The 19,596-nt window shown below is 51.0% G+C and overlaps 2 protein-coding genes across 4 annotated transcripts; one reads left to right on the top strand and one right to left on the bottom strand.

Annotated features, from left to right (window-relative positions):
• Positions 1-234: 234 nt before the first annotated feature.
• On the bottom strand, positions 235-5,097 carry POLR1C (RNA polymerase I and III subunit C). Of its 2 annotated transcripts, XR_003096453.1 has the most exons (10): positions 4,978-5,097; positions 4,812-4,883; positions 4,571-4,678; positions 2,996-3,128; positions 2,737-2,856; positions 2,359-2,511; positions 1,805-1,954; positions 1,429-1,567; positions 1,056-1,172; positions 235-740 (listed from the first exon to the last, which is right to left on the bottom strand). XR_003096453.1 is itself a non-coding variant. In XM_006034699.3 (9 exons), the coding sequence occupies exons 1-9, from the start codon at positions 5,044-5,046 to the stop codon at positions 622-624; spliced, it is 1,041 nt and encodes a 346-aa protein (XP_006034761.1). In that variant the 5' UTR covers positions 5,047-5,097; the 3' UTR covers positions 235-621. The 2 variants fall into 2 exon arrangements, 1 of the variants encoding a protein (XP_006034761.1); XM_006034699.3 differs by lacking the exon at positions 1,429-1,567.
• Positions 5,098-5,394: 297 nt separating this feature from the next.
• On the top strand, positions 5,395-18,381 carry YIPF3 (Yip1 domain family member 3). 2 transcript variants are annotated; one of them, XM_006034697.3, is made up of 9 exons: positions 5,403-5,583; positions 5,789-5,998; positions 6,554-6,660; positions 7,358-7,403; positions 8,234-8,326; positions 14,188-14,319; positions 14,965-15,078; positions 15,856-15,979; positions 17,902-18,381. In XM_006034697.3, the coding sequence occupies exons 1-9, from the start codon at positions 5,515-5,517 to the stop codon at positions 18,021-18,023; spliced, it is 1,017 nt and encodes a 338-aa protein (XP_006034759.1). In that variant the 5' UTR covers positions 5,403-5,514; the 3' UTR covers positions 18,024-18,381. The 2 variants fall into 2 exon arrangements, with proteins under 2 accessions (XP_025072539.1, XP_006034759.1); XM_025216754.1 differs by lacking the exon at positions 15,856-15,979 and having other exon boundaries at positions 5,395-5,583.
• Positions 18,382-19,596: the final 1,215 nt, after the last annotated feature.

Genomic DNA, 19,596 nt, shown 5'->3' with positions numbered 1-19,596 from the left:
CTGCTCACCTTGGGAAAGTAGTGTATTTAGCATTGCAATGTGACATTTAAAAGCTGAAAACCAGGAATGTGGACTAAAGCAGAACTTGCCAGGTACCCTTGCAAGTGCAAGGACACAAAACTTTGTACTGATTCATAATTAAGTCATAAACCAATAATATGCGACTCTTCACTTAACCCAGTTAAAATACAAATCACAGTCATTTCATTAAGTTAACCTCAGACACAAAAGTCACAGCAGCCCTTATTTTATTAGCAATTCAATAGCAACACCTTGCAGTCAACTCTTTCCTAAGGCCCACTTGCCCTTGCTATTAGTTCTCTTCAGGCACTACATGCAGCGAGAGAACAAGAACCACAGGACACTTTCGTAGCCAGCTGCTAATGGGTAGTACATCAAATTTCCTCTGTACATTGCCTGCGGCAGCTGACAACACAGTCAGGAAGACCTTTATTCTGAAGCATTTCCCTCCTCAGAGCTGTTTTAAAAAATCTGTACAGAGAACGGAGAGCACACAGTAGATGGTCCCAATGCCTCGTGTGGACTGGAAACAATCCCTGCAGGTGGCTGCAAGGAGCCCAGGCCAACAGCATAAGCTTCTGCTTCTCAGACTTGCACAGTTCAGTCAGTGGGGACAGAGTCCAGCTCATCCAGGAAGCGCTGACACTTCCCCATCAGCACCCTGATGGCTTCGCTCACCAGCACATCTGGAGGCAGGATACCAGTTGATTCCACTGAAACTGGACAGAGACACAAGGATCAGCACAGGCACCAGGTAGCAGCCTACAATTTAATCCTTCATGGCCAACACATCAGATGATGCAAAGTAAGTCAGCAAAAGGGGCACAAAATGCAGATCTATCTTCACTCCAAAGCCACCAGAAACCCATTACCTACTGGAATATGAATGTACCAGAGTTAATCTTCTGGAGGAAAAGGAACAAGAAAGATTAGAACATGCTGGCAAATCTCTGCGGCCCCCAAGCAGGATGAGAAACAATGGCGCATGCAGCAGGAGAGGGCTGTACTCTGGGGGTTGGGCTGAGGTTACTTACAGATATAGTGATTCCGCACTCGTGCCAGACGCACCATATTTTTCAGCTCCTCGTGCCGGAAGATCTCCCGGCTAAACGTGTCCAGCCGAGCATTCGCCACCCTCGCCACCTTCTTCCCTGCAAGAGGAGAAGAGGTGAAATAGGAACCTGCAGCTGGTAGGGACAAGCATTTATGCCTCATGCTACCAGACCAGCACACTGCATTCAAAACATGCAGGTCTCTGCACCTAGCTATGACACTGGAGACCTATACCAAGAACTACGTCATTTCTAATACAAGGTTCAGCGCAGGATAAGTTCCAACCGCCACCCCACCCCCAACTACTCCCCAGGCAGGGCCAGCTCAAAAAGCTCAGCTTGTCCAATATTATACCTGGGGCCAGCCAGCAACTCATAACCACTGGGAACGAGTGGCCGACAGCCTGGAGTTACAACAAGAGAGGGTTTCTGGACCCTGGAGCAGCAGGTAACAGTGCAGAGGACAGTCACAGAGCTGCGTGAAGAAGTACTTCCTGCCTTATCAAAAGTGTTAAAGGAGTAAGAGAATAGGAGGTACCAAACCAGTCACTGGATGCATCTACATGACAGCCATTCATAGGTTAACCCCAGGCCCAGGACAGAATGGAATGGCCTAAGCCGGGCTGGAGGGACATCAGAGGAGAGAATCCATCTGTGCAATGCTTGCCTCTAGCCTGCGCTCAGTCTCCCCTTAGCCAATGCTAAGGTCCTGGGGTGGGGATAGAAAGTACCTTTGATATCCTGGATTTCAATGACTCCAGGGGAGAAGCACTTTTTCAGCTTCTCAGCTGCCTCCCCCTCAATGGGTTGTAGCAAAGTGATGTCAGGCAGCAGCCGGTAACTAGCAGTGGCTACTGGAGAAAACTTAGCATGATCTTTACCTGGAAAATAAGGGAAGAAAAAGCCATGAGCCCCAGCCAAACCCTATGCAATGGTGCAGCCAGAGGAGCACTGAGGCACCATACCCCACTCAAAGGCCACAGTCCCTGCTTTACTAGCCAGGAGACAAGAGCCTGAATGAGTTGCTGGGTGTCATGAAGCTCCTCTCAGTACTGCCTTGAGCTTCTGCAAAAAATCAGGAGAAACCACTTCCATCAGAACACCTGGTAACACCCCTTCGCACAATGAAATCCTATGGGGGTCCTCCTCATGTCATTCAGAACTTCAGGCACTCACCAAGCCACCCTAGAGGAATATCTGGGCTCTTTTTCCTTCCTTCCCCACACACCCTGCATCAGGGGTACTCACACTCGTCTCACTGCCCCAGCCCATAACCCCAACTCACCGATGCCCTTGACACAGTGCATAAGCACATCGATTTCTTGGCCAGGCCGTAACTGGGCGATGAGGATGTCATCGTGAACAGGTCGAAAACATGCATCTGGGAAGAGGTCTGCCTGATTGCCTAGAGGTACCCACGTCATGTGTTTGCTGTACACTGTGGAGAAGAGAGGTCACCAATATCTAACCAAGTTGCCTCAGCACCCATGGAGAGAAGCCAACACTTCACAACAAAGGGCTGCTGTCCCAACAGCATCAGGTCTTGCCAAAAAGAAAGTTTCACAGAACTACAGGATTGGCTCTCTTCACTCTCAAGGGCAGGAAAAAAAAATTCAGGTTACATGGGGCTTACAGCAGGGTCCCCGGCAACTTGGAGGTTTACCTTTGTGATTAATATAGAGCTCATTGGGGTCAGAGGACTCCTTGGCTGCCCGAGGGTTTCGGCTGCACTTGATTTTCAACTGGAATTGGAGGGTATCAATTTCTGTGCCTTCCTCATCTCCTGGGAAGAGGAAAAACAGAGCGAGTCCCAGGCTAGGCCACCTCCTCCACCCCTTCCTGAACCTAAACCAACACAGCTCTGTGTTACCCCTTCTGAACAGTCCCCCAATGCATCCTTTTGTCCTGGTGCTGGCTCTCACCTTGGCTTCTGTACTCAAAAAGGCGAGGGTCAGCCTGGATAGGGATAAGGCCTAAGCGATGGGCCAGGATCTCATCCTGCACAATGGATGTGTTGTTATACACAAAGACTTTCTCCACAGCCATTGTCGGTACCTTAAGGAGTACAGAGAGAGCAAGTCAGTCCTTGCAGGCAGCATGCCTGCAGTGCACCCCCACCCAATATCAAGCCAGAACATTTCTGCTCCACACAGACCCCTTCTGGGGTCTAATTAACTCTTCCTGGTGCCAGCTCCTTCCCACAAGTGATCCAAATCAGTGGTTCTCAACCCTTTTAGACTCAAGCTCCCTTGAAAGACACCAGCTCTGAGTTATCATTCCTTTCTCGAGTGCAAAAAAAATACTAGAGTAATTTTTCTGTTGCAAAGAATTCAGACAGACCACAGCAGGTCGCAATGGTTTTGACACCAAGGATCCCCGTTTGTAATTACTGGTTTTACCTCACACCTTGCATGCAGGTGTTCCCACATCTAGAAAGATTTAACGGTGCTCTGGTTGAAACTTGCTGATCTAAACTAGGTTCCTCCATTTCCTTTCTCCTCTGCTTTTACTCTTCTTTTCTTGCTCTCTGTGCATCTCCTAGTTTTCTTGCGGGCCAGACTCTGCAGTCTCTTCATAACTGACTAATACCACTAGTTTCACTGTTATCCCAGGCCAGGCACAGAGATCTGTGCAAAACACTCATGAGGAAGCAGCTCCAGTGCTGCCATTAGCGGTATATGCTGGTTAATTAAACAGCTTCAGTTTGTAACACTAGGCCTGTCTTAGACCACCCTCTCTGGCTGTCTGGAGAGGAAACAATCGGATTGCTTATTTCCTCTCCAGAATATATACTTTGCATCCTCCAGCATAAACACAAGCTCAGCAGCAAATGAGTCGTCCCACAGCCCTTGACCTCCCTCTACCCCCAGCAACTTTGGCACTTCTGCCTTTTCTGCTCTAATCAGTCTTCCTCTTTTCCCAAAAGTATGACCTTATTTCTTCAAGCTGTCAACTCCCACACCTGCTCCAGCAGTGAGAACAAAACTTGATGAAAGGCAAAGGAAACTGCGACAGGGAAGGTACAAGCCTGCAGCTTCCAGCCTGCACCAACCCTGCTGTGGACCAGCTCCCTGCGGCAGCAAGGGACTGCGGGGCAGAGTCTGGGGACACGACGACTGGGTCATGAAATCATCAGGAAGTTGAACTGGAAGGGACCTCCAGAGGCCACATCTAGTCCAGCCCCTGCCTGAGGCAGGATCATTCTTGTCCACAAGAATGTCACAAGAAGCACAACCGCTACACCTGACCACCTGCAACCCTGACACAGCATAGACCTGACACCCCAGCCTGCTGCAGGTCAAGCCAGGGACCCACGAGAGCCACCGTCCTGCTTCTTCAAAATATCGAGTGGTCCTGGGCAGAGACCTGCACCCCTGCTACAGAGCAAGGCAAATCCCCCCACAACCCAAACCAATCTCGCCACGCAGCAAAATCCTTCCTGACCCCAAACCTGGTGCTCGGTCCAACCCTGAGTAGAGCCCAGCACAAGCCCCTACCTCGGCCAGCAGGATGCGGCGGAAGGCGTTGGCGATGGCCGCATCGATGCCCACCAGGTCAAACTCCAGCAACCCCTCATCCATGTTGGTCACGTCCACGCGGAAACCCTACAGCCCGCCAGGGCAGGGGGGACAGGACACCGCGGGGTCAATGGGGTGCCCCGCTGCCACCCCCAGGAGCTCGGAGGGGCCGGGGATAGGACACCCGCTCCGCCCTTGCTGCCCCCGCCCGCCTGCACACCTGGCGGAAGGTGGCCGGGTCCCAAGCGTCGGCGTGTCCCGGGTAGCTGCCGGGGAAGTCCGTGGTGTGCACCTGCGGGGCGGGCAAAAGACACGCGTGGGTCACGAGGGACACGCGTAGACCAGAGCCCCCTCCGCCCGTTGCCCCCGCCCCTCTCCCCCCTCACGTGGCGGACGCCGAACTCGCCGAGCACCACGCGACTCCGCATCTCCTCCACGCTGCCGGGCGCTGCCATCTTGCCCGCGTGACGCAAGCACGCAGCTCCTACCCGTCACGTGACGCTGGGTGGAAGTGTTACGTACCAGACCTCCGGTTCTTTGGTGGCCCCGTCTGCGCAGGCGTACTAAGAGCCCGACGTACTACTCCGCCATGCTGTGTGTGGCAGTTCCTAAGAGAGGATGCTTTTAGCTACTATTTCTATGGCACGTCCCTTGCCTTGATTCCAGAGCTGTTATGACTCACGGAGGACGTCTTCTTTGTCCGTCCGGTCTCAATTTGTGTTTCTCTTTTGTTTGCTTGAGGTGTTTTGTTTTGTTTTTTTACTTCCGCCATCACCACGATGGCGCCTAAGGGGAACTCTCGCGAGAGGGAAGCCCAGCCTCCACGTCTCCGCCAGGGTGTGCGTCACATCCGCTGCCCGAGCTGTCTCGCCGCAGCTGTCCGAAGCCCCCAGTAGCGCGGCGCGGCCCGGCGGGGCGGCAGGATGTCGGGGGCCGTCGCGGCGAGGGGCGGGGCGGCCGCGGACTGGGGCGGCTTCGAGGACACCATGCAGGTACCACGGGGGGTGGGGCATCCGGGGGGGAGGGTACTTCGCGGTATGGGGGGAAGGGTGTATTCAGGGGGGAAAGGGGTTATCTTGGGGTATTATGGTGGAGGGGGGTGTCCTAGGTCATGGGGGAGGTCATGCCAGGGGCTGGGGGTATCCTGGGCCCGGACTTGCCTGGGCCAGTGCTGACAGGAAGGCGGGGTGTGCGCAGGCTGGCGGCAGCAGCGGGTCAGCGGTGATCGACATGGAGAACATGGATGATACGTCGGGGTCGAGCTTCGAGGACATGGGCGAGATGCACCAGCGGATGAAGGAGGAGGAGGAGGAGGAGGCCGAGGCGGCGGGGGGGGAGGAGGAGGACGGCGAGTTCCTGGGCATGAAGGGCTTCCGTGGGCAGCTGGGCCGGCAGGTGGCCGATCAGGTGAGGCAGGGCTGGGTGCCATCCCACCCCCACACATGCACACACTGCTGCCTGCCTTCCCCAAGGGTGCTGGCCTTGCTGGCCCCGTGGCACACAGAGGGTGGGTGGCTGGCAGGCATGTGCCCACAGGTCCACATGTGCACACAGGCATGCTCATACATGCATATGAAGCTGCACATGCACACATGTGCGTACACGTATGTGCATTCATGCACACAGATGCACGCATGTGTACACATACCTATGGTTTCTGCCCAGCTTGCAGCCCTCTGGTTGACACTGAGACACTCCAGTTTCCCTTGCAGTTTCAGGGGATGACCAGGCAATAGTTGCACCAGGCTGGTGGTGGGAATAAGGCATGAGGTAGCCCCCCGGGAAGTCATTTCAGGGCACTTCCTGGGACCGTGGCTCCTGTCTTGCTCTCGACCAGCTGCTCTGCATCCTGGCTGCTTCCAGTCGCCTAGTGCTCCAGCTCTGGGGTAGTCCCCTGGGTGGTGGGAGGGTGGCAGCAGTGGTCAGTCTGTCTACTGCAAGTTTCCACCTCTTCCCCCCCAGATGTGGCAGGCGGGTAAGAGACAGGCCTCCAAGGCCTTCAGTCTCTACGCCAACATTGACATCCTGCGCCCCTACTTTGACGTGGAGCCCATCCAAGTTCGGAACAGGTGAGCGGGGGCGGGGAGGAGGGGGGCTGTAAATGGGCCTGTGCAGGCACCTCACCTTCCTGCCCCATCCAATGTGAAGGATGCTTTTGAAAGGCTCCCCCAGGAGAGCAGAACAGGGGCTGTCTTGTTAGAGCTGCAGTGGTGTTGGCAGAGCCACCCTCCTTAAAGTGGGAGGCTGCTCATTTTGTTTATAGGTCCTTGGTGCTGTTTCCAGACGTGAACTCAGCAGCACCTTCTAGTCTGTATAGTGTTCGTTTCCCACCTCTTCTGATGTGTGGTGAGCGATTCCCCACCTCTCTCCACCACATAACATGGCTGGTTCCACAAGGCAAAGCTTTGTGGGGTCTTCTCTGATAACCTCCTGCTGATCCCCACATCCCTTGTGGTAGCAAGTCCTTCCTTAGTTCACTGGGCTGGCAGCCGCCTTTCAGAAACTGGCTTGTGCAGTTAATTAGGATTGCAGTACAGGCTTTTTCCCTCTGGAGGCAGTGTTGCCACCAGTGCCCCAGTTGTCCTGGGAACTGGCTGGCTTGGTTGTAATGGAGGATAGGATATGGAGTCATGTATCACTAAACCACAGGTTCTAGTCTGGCCCAGGGAATGGCGGACAAGGGCTTTTCATGTTTTGGGTTTATTGTTAACCTCTTCTGTTACCTTCTTTGTTCTTGAAATCTTTGTGTACCTCTGTGTGGTGCAGGTTGCTGGAGTCCATGATCCCTGTGAAGATGATTAATTTTCCACAGGTGAGTACTTTCCCAAGGAAGCTTCCCGCACAGAAAATTAGCCTCTGTATCCCAACTGAATGGGCCATGGGCCCATGGAACACAGTTCATTCATATAAACAGGAGTGGAGATGGCAGGGTGACAAGTGCTCTATCAGTGGGCTGTGCACCTAATACTTGCTGGGAGTTCAGCACTCTTAACCAGAAGCAAAAAAAGCTATGAGAGAGACTTTATTAAACCTTTGCTTCATCTTCTATCTCTGCAGAGCTGGCACAGTTACTCAGCTCTAGCTCCTACTCCCCTCTCCAGGGACTTTTCTGAACTGCCAGTTTGCTAAAAAAAAGAAGCCAGTTAGAGATATTGCTGCCAACAGAGCTATAAACAGCCTTTGTTTTCTCTTGTATGAGAGCTGGGAACTCCAGGTCTGACACAGACTCTTTCTGTGGCCCTATGTTTTGCCTCAATCTCCCCACAGTTAATGGAGAGCTAGTGCCGAACGGGTGGCGAGTTAGTTAAAGCATTGTGTCATACGTGTGCAGCAGTCATTGTTTCATGTGAGTTGCTCGGGCACAGATTCCTGTAATGGTTCCTCAGTCAAATCTTTGGGCAGTGGGACAGAACTGACCCGGGCTCCTGTTCTGGTGCCTCACTCAGCAGCTCTGTACCCTTTCCTCAAAGACTCTTAATCAAATGGTGAGTTAGTGTTGTCCTTGTCACCAGCCTTCACAGAGTAACAGCTCAGGTCAACAAGTGGTCAGGTCACAAACTCTGTATGAGGCACCTGCTGTGTCCCTTGTTCAGTGTGATGCAGCACTTACCAAGCCCCTCCCCTGTCTGTCTCCCCCTGTAGAAGATTGCAGGTGAGCTCTACGGGCCTCTCATGCTTGTCTTCACGCTGGTGGCCATCCTTCTGCATGGGATGAAGACCTCGGACACTATCATTGTAAGAGCAAGTCTTGGTTACAGGTCAGGTTTTGCACCCAGCTGTAAGACTATGTGGAGGTGGGTGAGGGAGACTTTGTTTTGGAAGGGACTTGAGTGGGAAGCTGGTGGGAAGATCTCATTGCCTAGGGCTGGAAGATGCAGAGAGACCGATGCCCTGTTGCCCCGAGAAGCTGGCTGGTGGCAGCTCAGTGTAGTAGATTGTATAGCCTCCTCAATGTTGCCTTGTGCTGTAGCTCTTGTGCCAGGTACCAGTTGGCAGCAACAAGGGCTGGGTTCAAATTTCGGGATACCCAATAAGTTTTTACTGTGGCTCAAGTGCCCACCCAAAAATCTGGGATCGCTCAGTTGGATGGGGGTGCCCCTCATAAACAATGCCCCCTCCTCGCAAGCAGCGTAAACACGAAAGGTTAGATATATTACAATACACAAAGAAAGCACTATCAAACAGCAAGGTATAGTTTGTAGTTGCACCCCTTTGGAGAGACTCCACCCATGTCCAGGCAGTCTGGGACTTGGGGGCTCACCCAGAGGGTTAGTTCTGGAGGCCTGCACGCCTATACCTGCCACTCAGCAACAGGCTGGACAGGAGGGACCCACACCAGAGAGTCTTATGAGCTACTCCTTGGGGTTCACTGCACCTCAGGGACCCATCATTGCTCCCTGTGAGGCTGTGTAGGGTGCTGATCTCCACTTCTGCATGGTGGCTGTGAAGGGGTGACTGTGGCTCCAGTTAGCATAGTGCACCCCCAAAATTCCTAGTTCCAATCACACAGCTCTGCTGGGGCAGAGAAGATCAGGAGAAAAGCCTCATGGGCTAAGCCTATCTGCAGCAATGCCTGGCTGAGTGTTCCCTTTCATGTTGGCTCCTCTGGATGGGGGCGCTTCATTGGGGTCCTTTTTCCCAACCCCAGCTCCAGCCCACGCTTCTAGCCAGCTGCCTCTTCCTATGTGCCCGGCATGATATTACCAGGTTTTGCCATGCTTCCATGCCTTTCTCTTAACCAATTAATTTAAAAAACACTGATGATCCCTTGATTCGTACAGTAGAAAAGAGACCAGATTTTCTGGTCTCAGAACAAGTGGGGGTGGGGGGAGCCTGAAAGAAAAGGCCATAAAGCAGGGGTGGGCTTCTGCTTACTGTCCCTACAGCATGCATTTCCCCAGATCAATGCTTACAGGAGGCCTGGGGGTAGAAGGAAAGCAAGATGCAGTATTACAGCAAAATAGACACTGGTGGCATCCATGATCATAGCTAAACTAAAGTGCACTTTGCAGTACAGAAATTATACACAGCAAACATGTAAACAGCGTGCTTTGCAGTACAAACAAGAAACATAGCAACATGAAACCAGAATACGTATTGCAGTACAAAATGACTTATTCATTTTGTTGTGTTATGTTCTCCCTTCATTTTGTGTGTGTTATATTCTCCCCCCAGCCCAGAATTTGACATCCCCGCAACTCAACAACTCCTTGGTATGGGTTATTTCTAATGCTGGCATGGGACGGTAACAGGTGTCTGTGATGCAACTCTGCAGCTATTATAAGTTAGGTGCTGCACAGGCCTTCTAATTCTTACTGCCCTGGGCATGGTAGGGACAGGTGCACAGTGGCTTTCTCCTGTAGGTGACAGGAGGGTTGGAGGTCCCTCTCCGTCTATCTCAGTTAAGGGGTGGTCTGTGCCAGGCTCTAGTCAGTTCCCCCTTCCGGGAGTCTGTCCTTTCTGGGTGGCCCTCCTCCATGGGTAGTGGGGGACAGACTAACTCCCTGACTGCCAACTACAGGTTTCGGTGTACAGTTTTCTCTGGACCCAGCCCTGTCTCAAGTCTCACCTTATAGACGGGTAGGTCTCCTAGTCATTTGACGACTAAGTAAGGTGTGGCCTTCCATATGTCAGCTATCTTGTGTTTTTCCACTATGCTGAAATTCTGCAGTAGCACCCTGTCTTCAGACTGGAGTCCTTGTACCCACTCTCTAGCATCATACTGGTGCTTGTGTCTTATCGGTGTTCCTAGAAGTGGTTGTCATGGTGAGGTGATACTCTTCTTAAGTCTGTCCCGCAGTTTGGTGAGATACTGTTTATGCACTTCATAACCCTCGCTGTCTTCAACTACCATGAAATACAAGTCTATAGGGAGGCAAGGTTCCCACTCAAACATCAAAAAGTAGGGGTTGAGCCCGGTGGTGTCACTCTGAGTGGCATTGTAGGCATGTGCCCAAAACGCAACATGCTGACTCACTTTCTGTTCTGCACACAGTGTTCCCAACATGTTTAGCAAAGTCCAGTTGAAATGCTTGGGTAGCAGGTCCCCTTGTGGGTGATATGGGATGGTTCTGGATTTCTGAATTCCAGCTATCTTGAACACCTTTCAGAAATCAGCTTTCAAAGTGTTTCCCCTTATCCGAGTGTATTCAACCCGGAAACCCATAAACGGAGAAGTATTTTTCCCACAGCACACAAGTGACTAGTGACTTTCTGGTCCTGAGTGGGTTATACTTGGGCATACCAAGGGAAATGGTCTGTCACCACTAAAATATCCCCAATACTCTTCCTATCTAGTTCCAGAGACAGGAAATCAATATATACCAGTTTGAGTGGCTTCATACTGGTAATGTTATGCAGATAGGCAGACTTGGAGGGTAGGCTTTTCCTTTGCATGCACTGAGCACAAGACTCACAATTCTGTCAGACATTGCCAGCCATCTGTGGCCAATAGAATCTATCTTAAATAAATTCCAGCGTCCTTTCAAACCCCAAGTACCCAAAGTCATCATGGAAAACTGTTATGGCTACAGTTCTGTATCTGTTGGGCAGCACCAACTGCTTTCATTGCTTACCACGTGGGTTGGTGGTTACTCCGTGCCGCACTCCATCCACCAATTTAAGTTGGACCCATTCCCTCAGGAACACTTTAGTATCTGCAATTAACCTGATTAGAAGAGTACCCCATTCCTTTTACACCTTTTATAACATCACGTGTCTGGGCTTGCTCTTGCACTTCTTGCAGACCAGCAGCATTAAGCTTATGCAAAGGGGATTGTTCCAGCACCACATAGTTAACAGATAGCTGGAGAATACTCTCCAGGGGAAGACCCAACATTTTAGTAGTGCACTTTGGCAGAGAACCTGGGGGCAGCATTCCTTTACAGCTGTGGTTGCATATACCCCTAGTTACTTCCTCCTTGACTCCCACAACCTCCTCTGGGAGCTCCAATCAGATTATAATGTGGTCGTTATAGGGATATGCCTTTTGGCTCAGACCACACAAACCTAGCCCATTAAGGGTTGCAGCGGCAAGTGCCTCAGGTACTCATAGAATGACTGAAAAAATCCTGCCCCTTGGTCAGGGGGCTGGACCTGATGATCTCGTGAGGTCCCTTGCAGCCCTAATGTCTATGAAATGATAGTCACCTGAGACCTGCTGTCTAGCATATTAGGACACTCTCCTCAATCCTCACTAGGACCTCTACTCGGGGTGCTACTAGGCCTCGAGAGAGCTATCCAGGCAAGCCTGGAGGGTGGGAATCTTGGAGTCATGGAGATTTTGGCAGCTCCCCGGCCCTACCCCATCCTCATTTTCTGACTACCCAGCCAGCGCTCAATTTCTGCAACACGAGGGTGGGGGTCTTTGCATTTCCACACCTGGTAGCTGAGTGCCTGTGCTCCCCACACTTATGGAACAGGGGATGCCCAGCTTACTTATGGGGTTCTGAGATGACAAACCTCTGGGGGGGCCCAGTGGCCTCAAAAGACCTGTGAGGTTTGGGACCCGCAAGATCCATCCTGCTTGGTAATGCAGCCACCTGTTCCCCCAGGGTTTCATCCTGTCAAGAGAGATCTTGGGTGTTCACTACCAAGGCTCTAGGGGTTGCGGGGTGAGGAGCAGCCCTGCCATGGGACTAGATAGACTCCTTCACTGTTTGCTGTTCCTCCTTCTCCCAGATCTCTTTTATCAGTTGACTGAGACCCAAGGGATTGGCTATCTGATTAGCGAGGTTGAGGTTCGCTAGTATTCTTTTATTGTATACCACCCCATCAATATCTGGTTGAGTCTAGCAAGGTTAACTCCTTTCTGAGTTAGACCTCCTTTGGCTATCACCTTCTGCAGCATCTTCTCCAGCTTCAGCACATAGGTGGAGACCTTTTCCCTTTTATTTTGGTAGATGCTGCAAAATTTAAAATACTTTGTTGGCCCTCTCTGTACCTCCGAACGCACCTAGTAAGTCGTCAAGGCACAGTTGAGCTGTGATGGTAGGATTGTCATATTTTAAAGCACAAATCACTCCAAATGCTGGCTCCCTGAGGCTCTCCATTAAGCAGCGTCATTTCTCTTCATCCAGCATTTTCCAGTGCTCTAAGCATGAGAATACCAGATCTCCAAAGCCTCCTCACCAGGCAAGTGGGGAGTGGCTCCTGAGAACACTGAAAACTTCCTATATGGAGCAGACACTGGATGGGGCTGGGCTGTACAGCCTCCGTTAAAGCCTGCCCTGGCGCTGCTGCCTATGCACCAGGGAACCCTTCAGTTATCCATGTCCATAGACTAGAGGGGGAGGATTTACTGCTTTTAGCCTGCCTTCCTTCCCCTGCTGGCTCAAGTGGACTCTTTGCACCTGTCAAGTACATCCTTAGTAGGGATAGATGGAGCCTGGATCCTGAAAGCAGTCAGGGTCCAAATCTCATTATCTACCTCTATTAGCACTGGGACTTTCAGAGGGTCTACTAATACCGGTAGCTCACACAGCACAGCCTGGCCTCCCTCCTCTGTCCTAACCTTCAGTCCGTGCACCTTACACTTTTCTAAAATAGGTAAAAGATTTTTGCAAGAGGCCCTGTACCGTTTCCCTGGTTAGCTCTCTCAATATGCTAGTAACTAGTAAGGATTTCTCTGGCTCTACCTGCACTTCCTTGTACCAGGTGCCCAACACTGACAGCACCATCTGATACTAACACAGTCCAAGGAAATCCTTATTCACTACTATGTAACTGCTTGCAAGGGATAGTGAGTAACTCCCAAAATATCAGGGGACCCTTTGAATCTTGAGGTGCAGCAGGCAACCCAATTTTGGTGGGCAGTGGACACCCCAAAACTATGGATGCAAAGTCCACCCAAAAATCTCAGGATGCACCTCCAATTTATTCAGGTACAGTGGACACCCCAGATTTTATGGGCACAGTCACCCCAAAAATCTCTTTGGGTGTATCCAAAAATGATATCCCAGACAAGCACCCAAAATAACCTTTCTGCCAAGCACTAGTCAGAAGCAACAAGGGCTGGGTTCAAATTTTGAGGTACCCCAAAAGTTTGCATTGTGGCTTGAGCCTCCACCCAGAAATCTGGGATCAGCAAATTGCATCTCATAAGCAACCTCCTCTTCCCCCCTCCTCGCAAGCAGTGTACCAGAAAAGGTCAGATTTATTACGGTAGCGAAAGACAAAGAAAGCACTAAATGCAATTCAAAACACTATCAACTGCAAGGTATAGTCTGTAGTTGCACCCCTCTGGGGAGACTCTGCCCATACCCAGGCAGTCTGAGACTTGGAGGCTCACCCAGAGCGTTAGTTCTGGGGCATATACCTGCCACTCGGCAACAGGCTGGGCAGGAGGGGCCAAAGCACACTTCGCAGTACAAACAAGATACATAGCAACATGAAACCAGAGCATGTGTTGCAGTACAAAATGATGTGTACATTTTGTATGTTACAGTCTCCCTACATTTTGTGTGTGTTACATTGTTAACAGCTACCAGAAGCTAGTGGACCTCTTTAAGGATGAGTGTTTGAAGAGTGGCTGATAACTTTTCTGTACATGCATGATGTCTCCTCTCCCAACCTTCATCTTTTTGTTTTCTGTGTAGAGAGAAGGCACGCTGATGGGGACAGCCATTGGCACCTGCTTTGGTTACTGGCTGGGCGTCTCCTCCTTTATCTATTTCCTGGCATACCTGTGCAATGCCCAGATCACTATGGTGCAAATGTTGTCATTGCTGGTACGTACAGAATGGGATTCCTGGGGTACATTATGACCTGCTTGGAGCTCCAATAGGGCAGGGAGTTTGGGCTCCCTTCTCAGGATTGAGAATGTGTTCCCTGCATCCTGGTAAAGTGAGGATCCCTGTGTGAAGGTGAGTAAGCTGCACCCCCCCACCCCCCCAAACACCCCTACATGCAGCTTGTTTTGGAGCAAGAGAGGAATTTCCTTTGAGTCCTAGGCAACAATTTCTGCCCATGAGAATCCTGAGATAAGGCATCGGGGGGCGGGGGGCAGTAATAAGATCTCCTGTTACTTTTCCTGGGGCCTGGTTTTGGAAGTTAGGAGGTTTTAGTTTGCCTCTAAAGGTATCTTTCCTTCATCCCCTTCAGACCCTGTCACTCTCCAATTTTCTGTGGGTCCTCCAGCCCCATGTGCCTTAGGCAGGCTCCAGCATTCTGATGCAGAACACCACGCTTCAAGCACAGCTATCTGTGCTGTATGATAGCTGCACCTCTCTGGAGTTGTGCGGGCAGCTGTAGTGAAGCTTTGAGCTTCTCTGGGATGCATCAGGAATATGTTGCTCTTGTTCCTGTCCATTTAACCCCCCTGTACCTCCATGACCAGTTGTTTGTTTTGACCTTGCACTTTCTCTTTCTGACAGGGCTACGGCCTTTTTGGACACTGCGTCACTCTCTTCATCACATATAACATCCACTTCCACTCCCTCTTCTATGTATTCTGGCTGGGGATTGGTGGCCTCTCCACATTACGCATGGTAAGGGATAGCCAGTCTGGCTTGCAGCTAAAATACTTAATTTTGCAGGCAGGGGTATTTGTCATTTCCCTGTCTAGATGCATCACCCTCCCTCGAGCAATGACATTCACTCCTGACTGGCTGAGGAACTGCATGAGAAGCTGGTTTTAATCCAAGAGCCACAGCAGTATATTCATCCCCCTATGAATTGTGGCAAAGGCACTCCAGCTCAAAAGAAAAGGGAAAACGTATAGTGCACGAGTTAACGTTTTCAGTGAAGAACTGCATTTGATAAGTTATAGAGCCACTTGAGGCTTGGGAGCTAATTATTGATGATGGCATTACAATCTGCTCTCTGTTTGTTGGGGTTGGCAGTGATTCTCATCACACCCAGTTTGGCTGTCATGAAGGCCAGCCTGACACTACTGTGGGGTGGTTGTGAGATGTCCAGACCTTGTCCACTTCTGTTAGCATGTTGGGAGGTTGCTGTTCCCAGGTGGGACTCTAACCCTTTCTCTGAGGGGTCGCAGAGGCCTGATTACTTGCAACACTTGATGCAGCAGGGATCCTGTTATCCTGCCTGAAGGGGGGATGAGGGATTGGCAATGATTCTTTCTATGTATCCCTCTGAAAATTAAAGCAAAATGAATTGGGACACCAGGGCTTAAGAGCTTTTCCACCCTTTCATCCCAGCATCTCCATTAGCTCTTGCAGCATGGCCCATCGTTGTACATGCTTGGGGTTCTAAAATTGGAGGCTGGGGCAGGAGGAATCTTCTCTCACATGTCTTGTACCTAGGTTGCTGTCTTGGTGTCACGCACAGTGGGACACACCCAACGGCTCATTTTGTGTGGAACCCTATCTGCCCTGCATATGCTCTTCCTCCTCTATCTGCACTTTGCCTATCACAAGGTGGTAGAAGGTAAGAGAAGAGGCAGAAAGGCAACACCCTTGTGTACCTGAAGGACTTCTCATTGTTCTCCTTAGCCGTGGGCCAACTGTGGAATGGGCTATGTTGGATCAGACCATAAGTCTGTCTGTATTCATATCTTATATTTGGCAGAGGCCACTAGTGGCTGCTTTAGAGGGTGGCATAAGAGCCCAGCAGGAGGCAGATCTGGGCTGACCTGCTGCCTACACTAGGTCTCCTTCTAGCATTTAATATCCCTAATGCAACAAGATTTATCTTCCTGCCAAGATGTATTGATGCACCTGTTATACCGCTGACCAGTCTTACTGTAGCTATGAACATCTAATCCTCTTAATCTTGCTAAATACTCAGGCAGGGCAACTCTCTATGATAGGACAATCCATAGCCTAATTCTGTGTTTACATGACCATGTTTTTTTCTTACAACCTTTAGCATTAGTCACCTTTTAATGCCATTGGCCGTTCCCTTGCTGCAGTAAAAAGGACAGAAGCCTCCAACATCTGTCCCCTCTAGCATGCATTGTGTGCTCCTATGACCTCTCCTTATTTGCCTTGTGGCTGTGCGGGCTGGGAGCGACCTGAGCCCTTTTCCGTGCTGCACGCGGGCTGTGGCCAGCAGCCCGGGCACGCTGGGTCGGAGAGGGAAGGCCGTCGAGCTGGAATTAGGCACAAACGCGTATCGGAAGTTTTAAAGATTGTTTACTTACACCGAGATGGCAGTGGTGTAGGCTGGAAAACTTGATTAAGTTGCAGTTACAGACAGACAACACAGACGGTCTCATGGAGGTTGCTAGGCCCCACGGTGCAGAGCTCCAGATGCTCTGGGTGAACGAGCCACCAAAATGGAAATTGTAGATACGTCTTATAAAAGTCGCGCTCGAAGACGGGAAGAGGTGTTAGCCGCCACGTGTGAATAATTTAACACTAGCCAATCACGGGAAACGAATTTGCATACCGGTGGCGGGAACTCTTTTGCACCGTGCATTCCTCTTGCAACATGAGCAACGCACCCTGCAAAAGAAGCTGCAGAAAAGGCGGGAAACTGGTCCCTGCACCGGGGTTTCCTCTGCAACAGGAAACTCTCCCGTGCAATGCTCTGCAACTCGGCGGGGATAATTCTGGTGCCGAAGCGCACACACAATCATGCCTTTTGGGTCATGACAGTGGCAAAGTAAACAGTCCCAAATTTTCCAGCCTCCCTTTTCATGCAGAAGTTTTTCTTAATCATACTCATCAGCTTGCACTAGAACCTCTCTAATTCCACAGTCCCCTCTCTGAGATGCTCCCAGATCCACAACCACTGTCAAAGTAAAGGTCCCCAGGTCCTACTTGCAAATCTCCAGCAGATAGGTTATGGTAGCATTTCCTCTGTGGGATTCACCTCAGGGGGCCCAAGGAGAAGTCACTTGTATCAAGGGGAGGAACTGAGAGGGTAATAAGTAGGGACTGGGGCAGAGCACCTCAGTCAATGCCCAAGTTCCCTGCCAAACCAGGTCTTTATTGCAAAGTGATACAGATTCCACACTCCACCCCTCCCAGCTGCAGCTCCTAATGTAAACTGTGTTAAGAGCACCTGGGGATGGAAAGTAGGAGTGATCTGGGCTGAGGACAGCAAAGCAGCATTCACTAGTAGTGCCTGTGCTGAGGTCAGAGCCACATCTCTAAGGTGACAAGCTCTGTACTGCTCTGGGAGGTGCCCACAGCTTTCCTGCTCTAGTTCAGGGGTGGCACGCTCTGATCTGTGTACATGGTGCCCGGTATGGAGGTGTTTTTGCTTTCTGTGAAGCTGAAGGCCGTTGTAACTCGTTCCTACCTGTCCCCACCAGCTACTCTCTGGTCTGAGTGGAGTAAAGACATTTGCTGTGTCTGAGTCAGCCCAGTAGTGACCCCTGCTTCTTTTCTCTTTCCCCACAGGTATCTTGGACACGTTGGAAGGACCTAATGTCCCCCCATTTCAGAGAGTTGCCAGAGACATTCCAGTTGTTTCCTCTGCGGTACTGAACACAACAGTCAAAGTCATGGCCCTGACCTCGTAGTCTCATGGACTTGTTGCCCTCATCTCTTTTGGGATCACCTGGGTCACAACGTCCTGCTGTTACTTGGGAAAAAGACAAAATGGCAGGCATAGGACTTGGTTTCTCTCTGCCCCTCTCCTTTGGGTTAAGGTTTCAGGGAGCTGAATGCAAGGCTTCTTGATTGTCTCAAAGGAGACAGGCTCCCCCAGCCTGGACCTGGGCTGCACCATGCACAGCTGTACTCTCAGCATCATCCATGTAGCTGGGATTTTGTAAGTCATTTTCCCCCTCCCTTGCTGTCTTGCTTGCTCTTGCAAACCCCAGGCTATATGTTCTGCTCCTCTCCTGTAGAGGGATGAATTAAATTGCTGTTGGTGCTGAGCGAAGTCTTACCTTGAAACTGCCTCATACAATGGGAGAGCTCTGATAGGTCCCATCAAATCTGTTCTCTCTTCCCCTTGTGGGGCCAAAGTGGAGTTATTTGCTCCAGTGTATTCTCCAGGCATTTGTCCCATCTAGTTCTAAAATGTCTCAAATGAAGCAGCTTCCCTAAGGTGATTGTTTCACAGCCCAGGAGGCCAGAGGCATCTGCAGTTCAGCTGGATTACTATGTAACTGAATTGCCTTCTCTTTATGCCCACAGACAGCTCCTGCCAAGAGTTGCAGGCTGCTCCTTGCCCTGCTTTCCCTTTTGTTGCCATGTACCAAAACCAAACAGGTTTCCAGTCTGTCGATGCAACTCATTCCCCCCAGGGGCTTTGTTGTTTTTCTCTCACCTCTATTTCCTTTACTCGGGCTCAGGGGAAGGACTAATTGTGGCTCCTCAGTTTTTGGTGAAGAGGCCTATTTACTTTGATTCAGAGCACCCTGCCTGTCTCCTGGCTGGGGGCATTTTTTTCCTTTTTGGGGGAAGCATTGTCCCAGCATGCATACTTTGCCCTGTGCTCTCCAGCTGCTTCAGGCTGAGGCGCAAATATTCTGTTTTACAGAATCACGATCAGTGCAGAGGCAGATCTGCTGGCTTGCTCTTCATGTGCACTGCTCTGGGGATGTACTAAGTGAACAGAAGCCACCCTAAGTCCTTCCTCTCAGTGAGGGGGCCTCCAGCTCTGGGCAGACCTTGCTATAAGGGGCCATTTAAGGGTAGAGAGAGAATGCAGTCTGCCCCTGCTGGGCCTAGCTGCCGTCTTGCCTTCTGGGGTCCATAGCTACTTAACACAAGTAGAAGCAGCTTCCAAGCTGCTGCATCCTGTACTGGGCAGAACATTGTGTCTGGTTCTTGGCTCGGCTCCTTTTTCTTCCTCCTCGTAGCCTCCCCTGGGGTACTTTGGGAGAGGAGCCAGCCTTGCAGTAGCCATTCTCTGGAGCTTCTCAGAGTTTATCTCCTTGGAGCTCCCACAGGGATGCAGACACCATCCTGGCTGCACCTGCACACTCCTTTCCTACAACATAGTTGCAGCAAGGGGGGAGCAACAGCTACTCAGAGCAGAGTTGGAGCAAGGGTGGGAGGCAGGTGAGGAAGTGGTGTTTACAAGTGTGCGGGCCGCCTCCCGATCTCGTCCATGTCGCCATGTGCGAGCCGGGAGCGATATGC

This window comes from Alligator sinensis, unplaced genomic scaffold (genome assembly GCF_000455745.1).
Source record: "Alligator sinensis unplaced genomic scaffold, ASM45574v1 scaffold1456_1, whole genome shotgun sequence".
NCBI lineage: Eukaryota > Metazoa > Chordata > Crocodylia > Alligatoridae > Alligator > Alligator sinensis.
Note: the sequence above shows the minus strand (reverse complement) of the source record. Positions and strands in the feature narration are given on the sequence as shown.

What these genes read in the sequence shown, in the direction of transcription:
- YIPF3 (XM_006034697.3), top strand. Translation starts at nt 5,515, where the DNA reads ATGTCGGGGGCCGTCGCGGCGAGGGGCGGGGCGGCCGCGGACTGGGGC. An exon ending in GCTTCGAGGACACCATGCAG is followed by an intron (nt 5,584 to 5,788) that starts GTACCACGGGGG and finishes GGGTGTGCGCAG; the next exon opens with GCTGGCGGCAGCAGCGGGTC. An exon ending in GCCTCTCCACATTACGCATG is followed by an intron (nt 15,079 to 15,855) that starts GTAAGGGATAGC and finishes TCTTGTACCTAG; the next exon opens with GTTGCTGTCTTGGTGTCACG.
- POLR1C (XM_006034699.3), bottom strand. Translation starts at nt 5,046, where the DNA reads ATGGCAGCGCCCGGCAGCGTGGAGGAGATGCGGAGTCGCGTGGTGCTC. An exon ending in GCGAGTTCGGCGTCCGCCAC is followed by an intron (nt 4,884 to 4,977) that starts GTGAGGGGGGAG and finishes CCCGCCCCGCAG; the next exon opens with GTGCACACCACGGACTTCCC. An exon ending in GCTCTATATTAATCACAAAG is followed by an intron (nt 2,512 to 2,736) that starts GTAAACCTCCAA and finishes TCTTCTCCACAG; the next exon opens with TGTACAGCAAACACATGACG.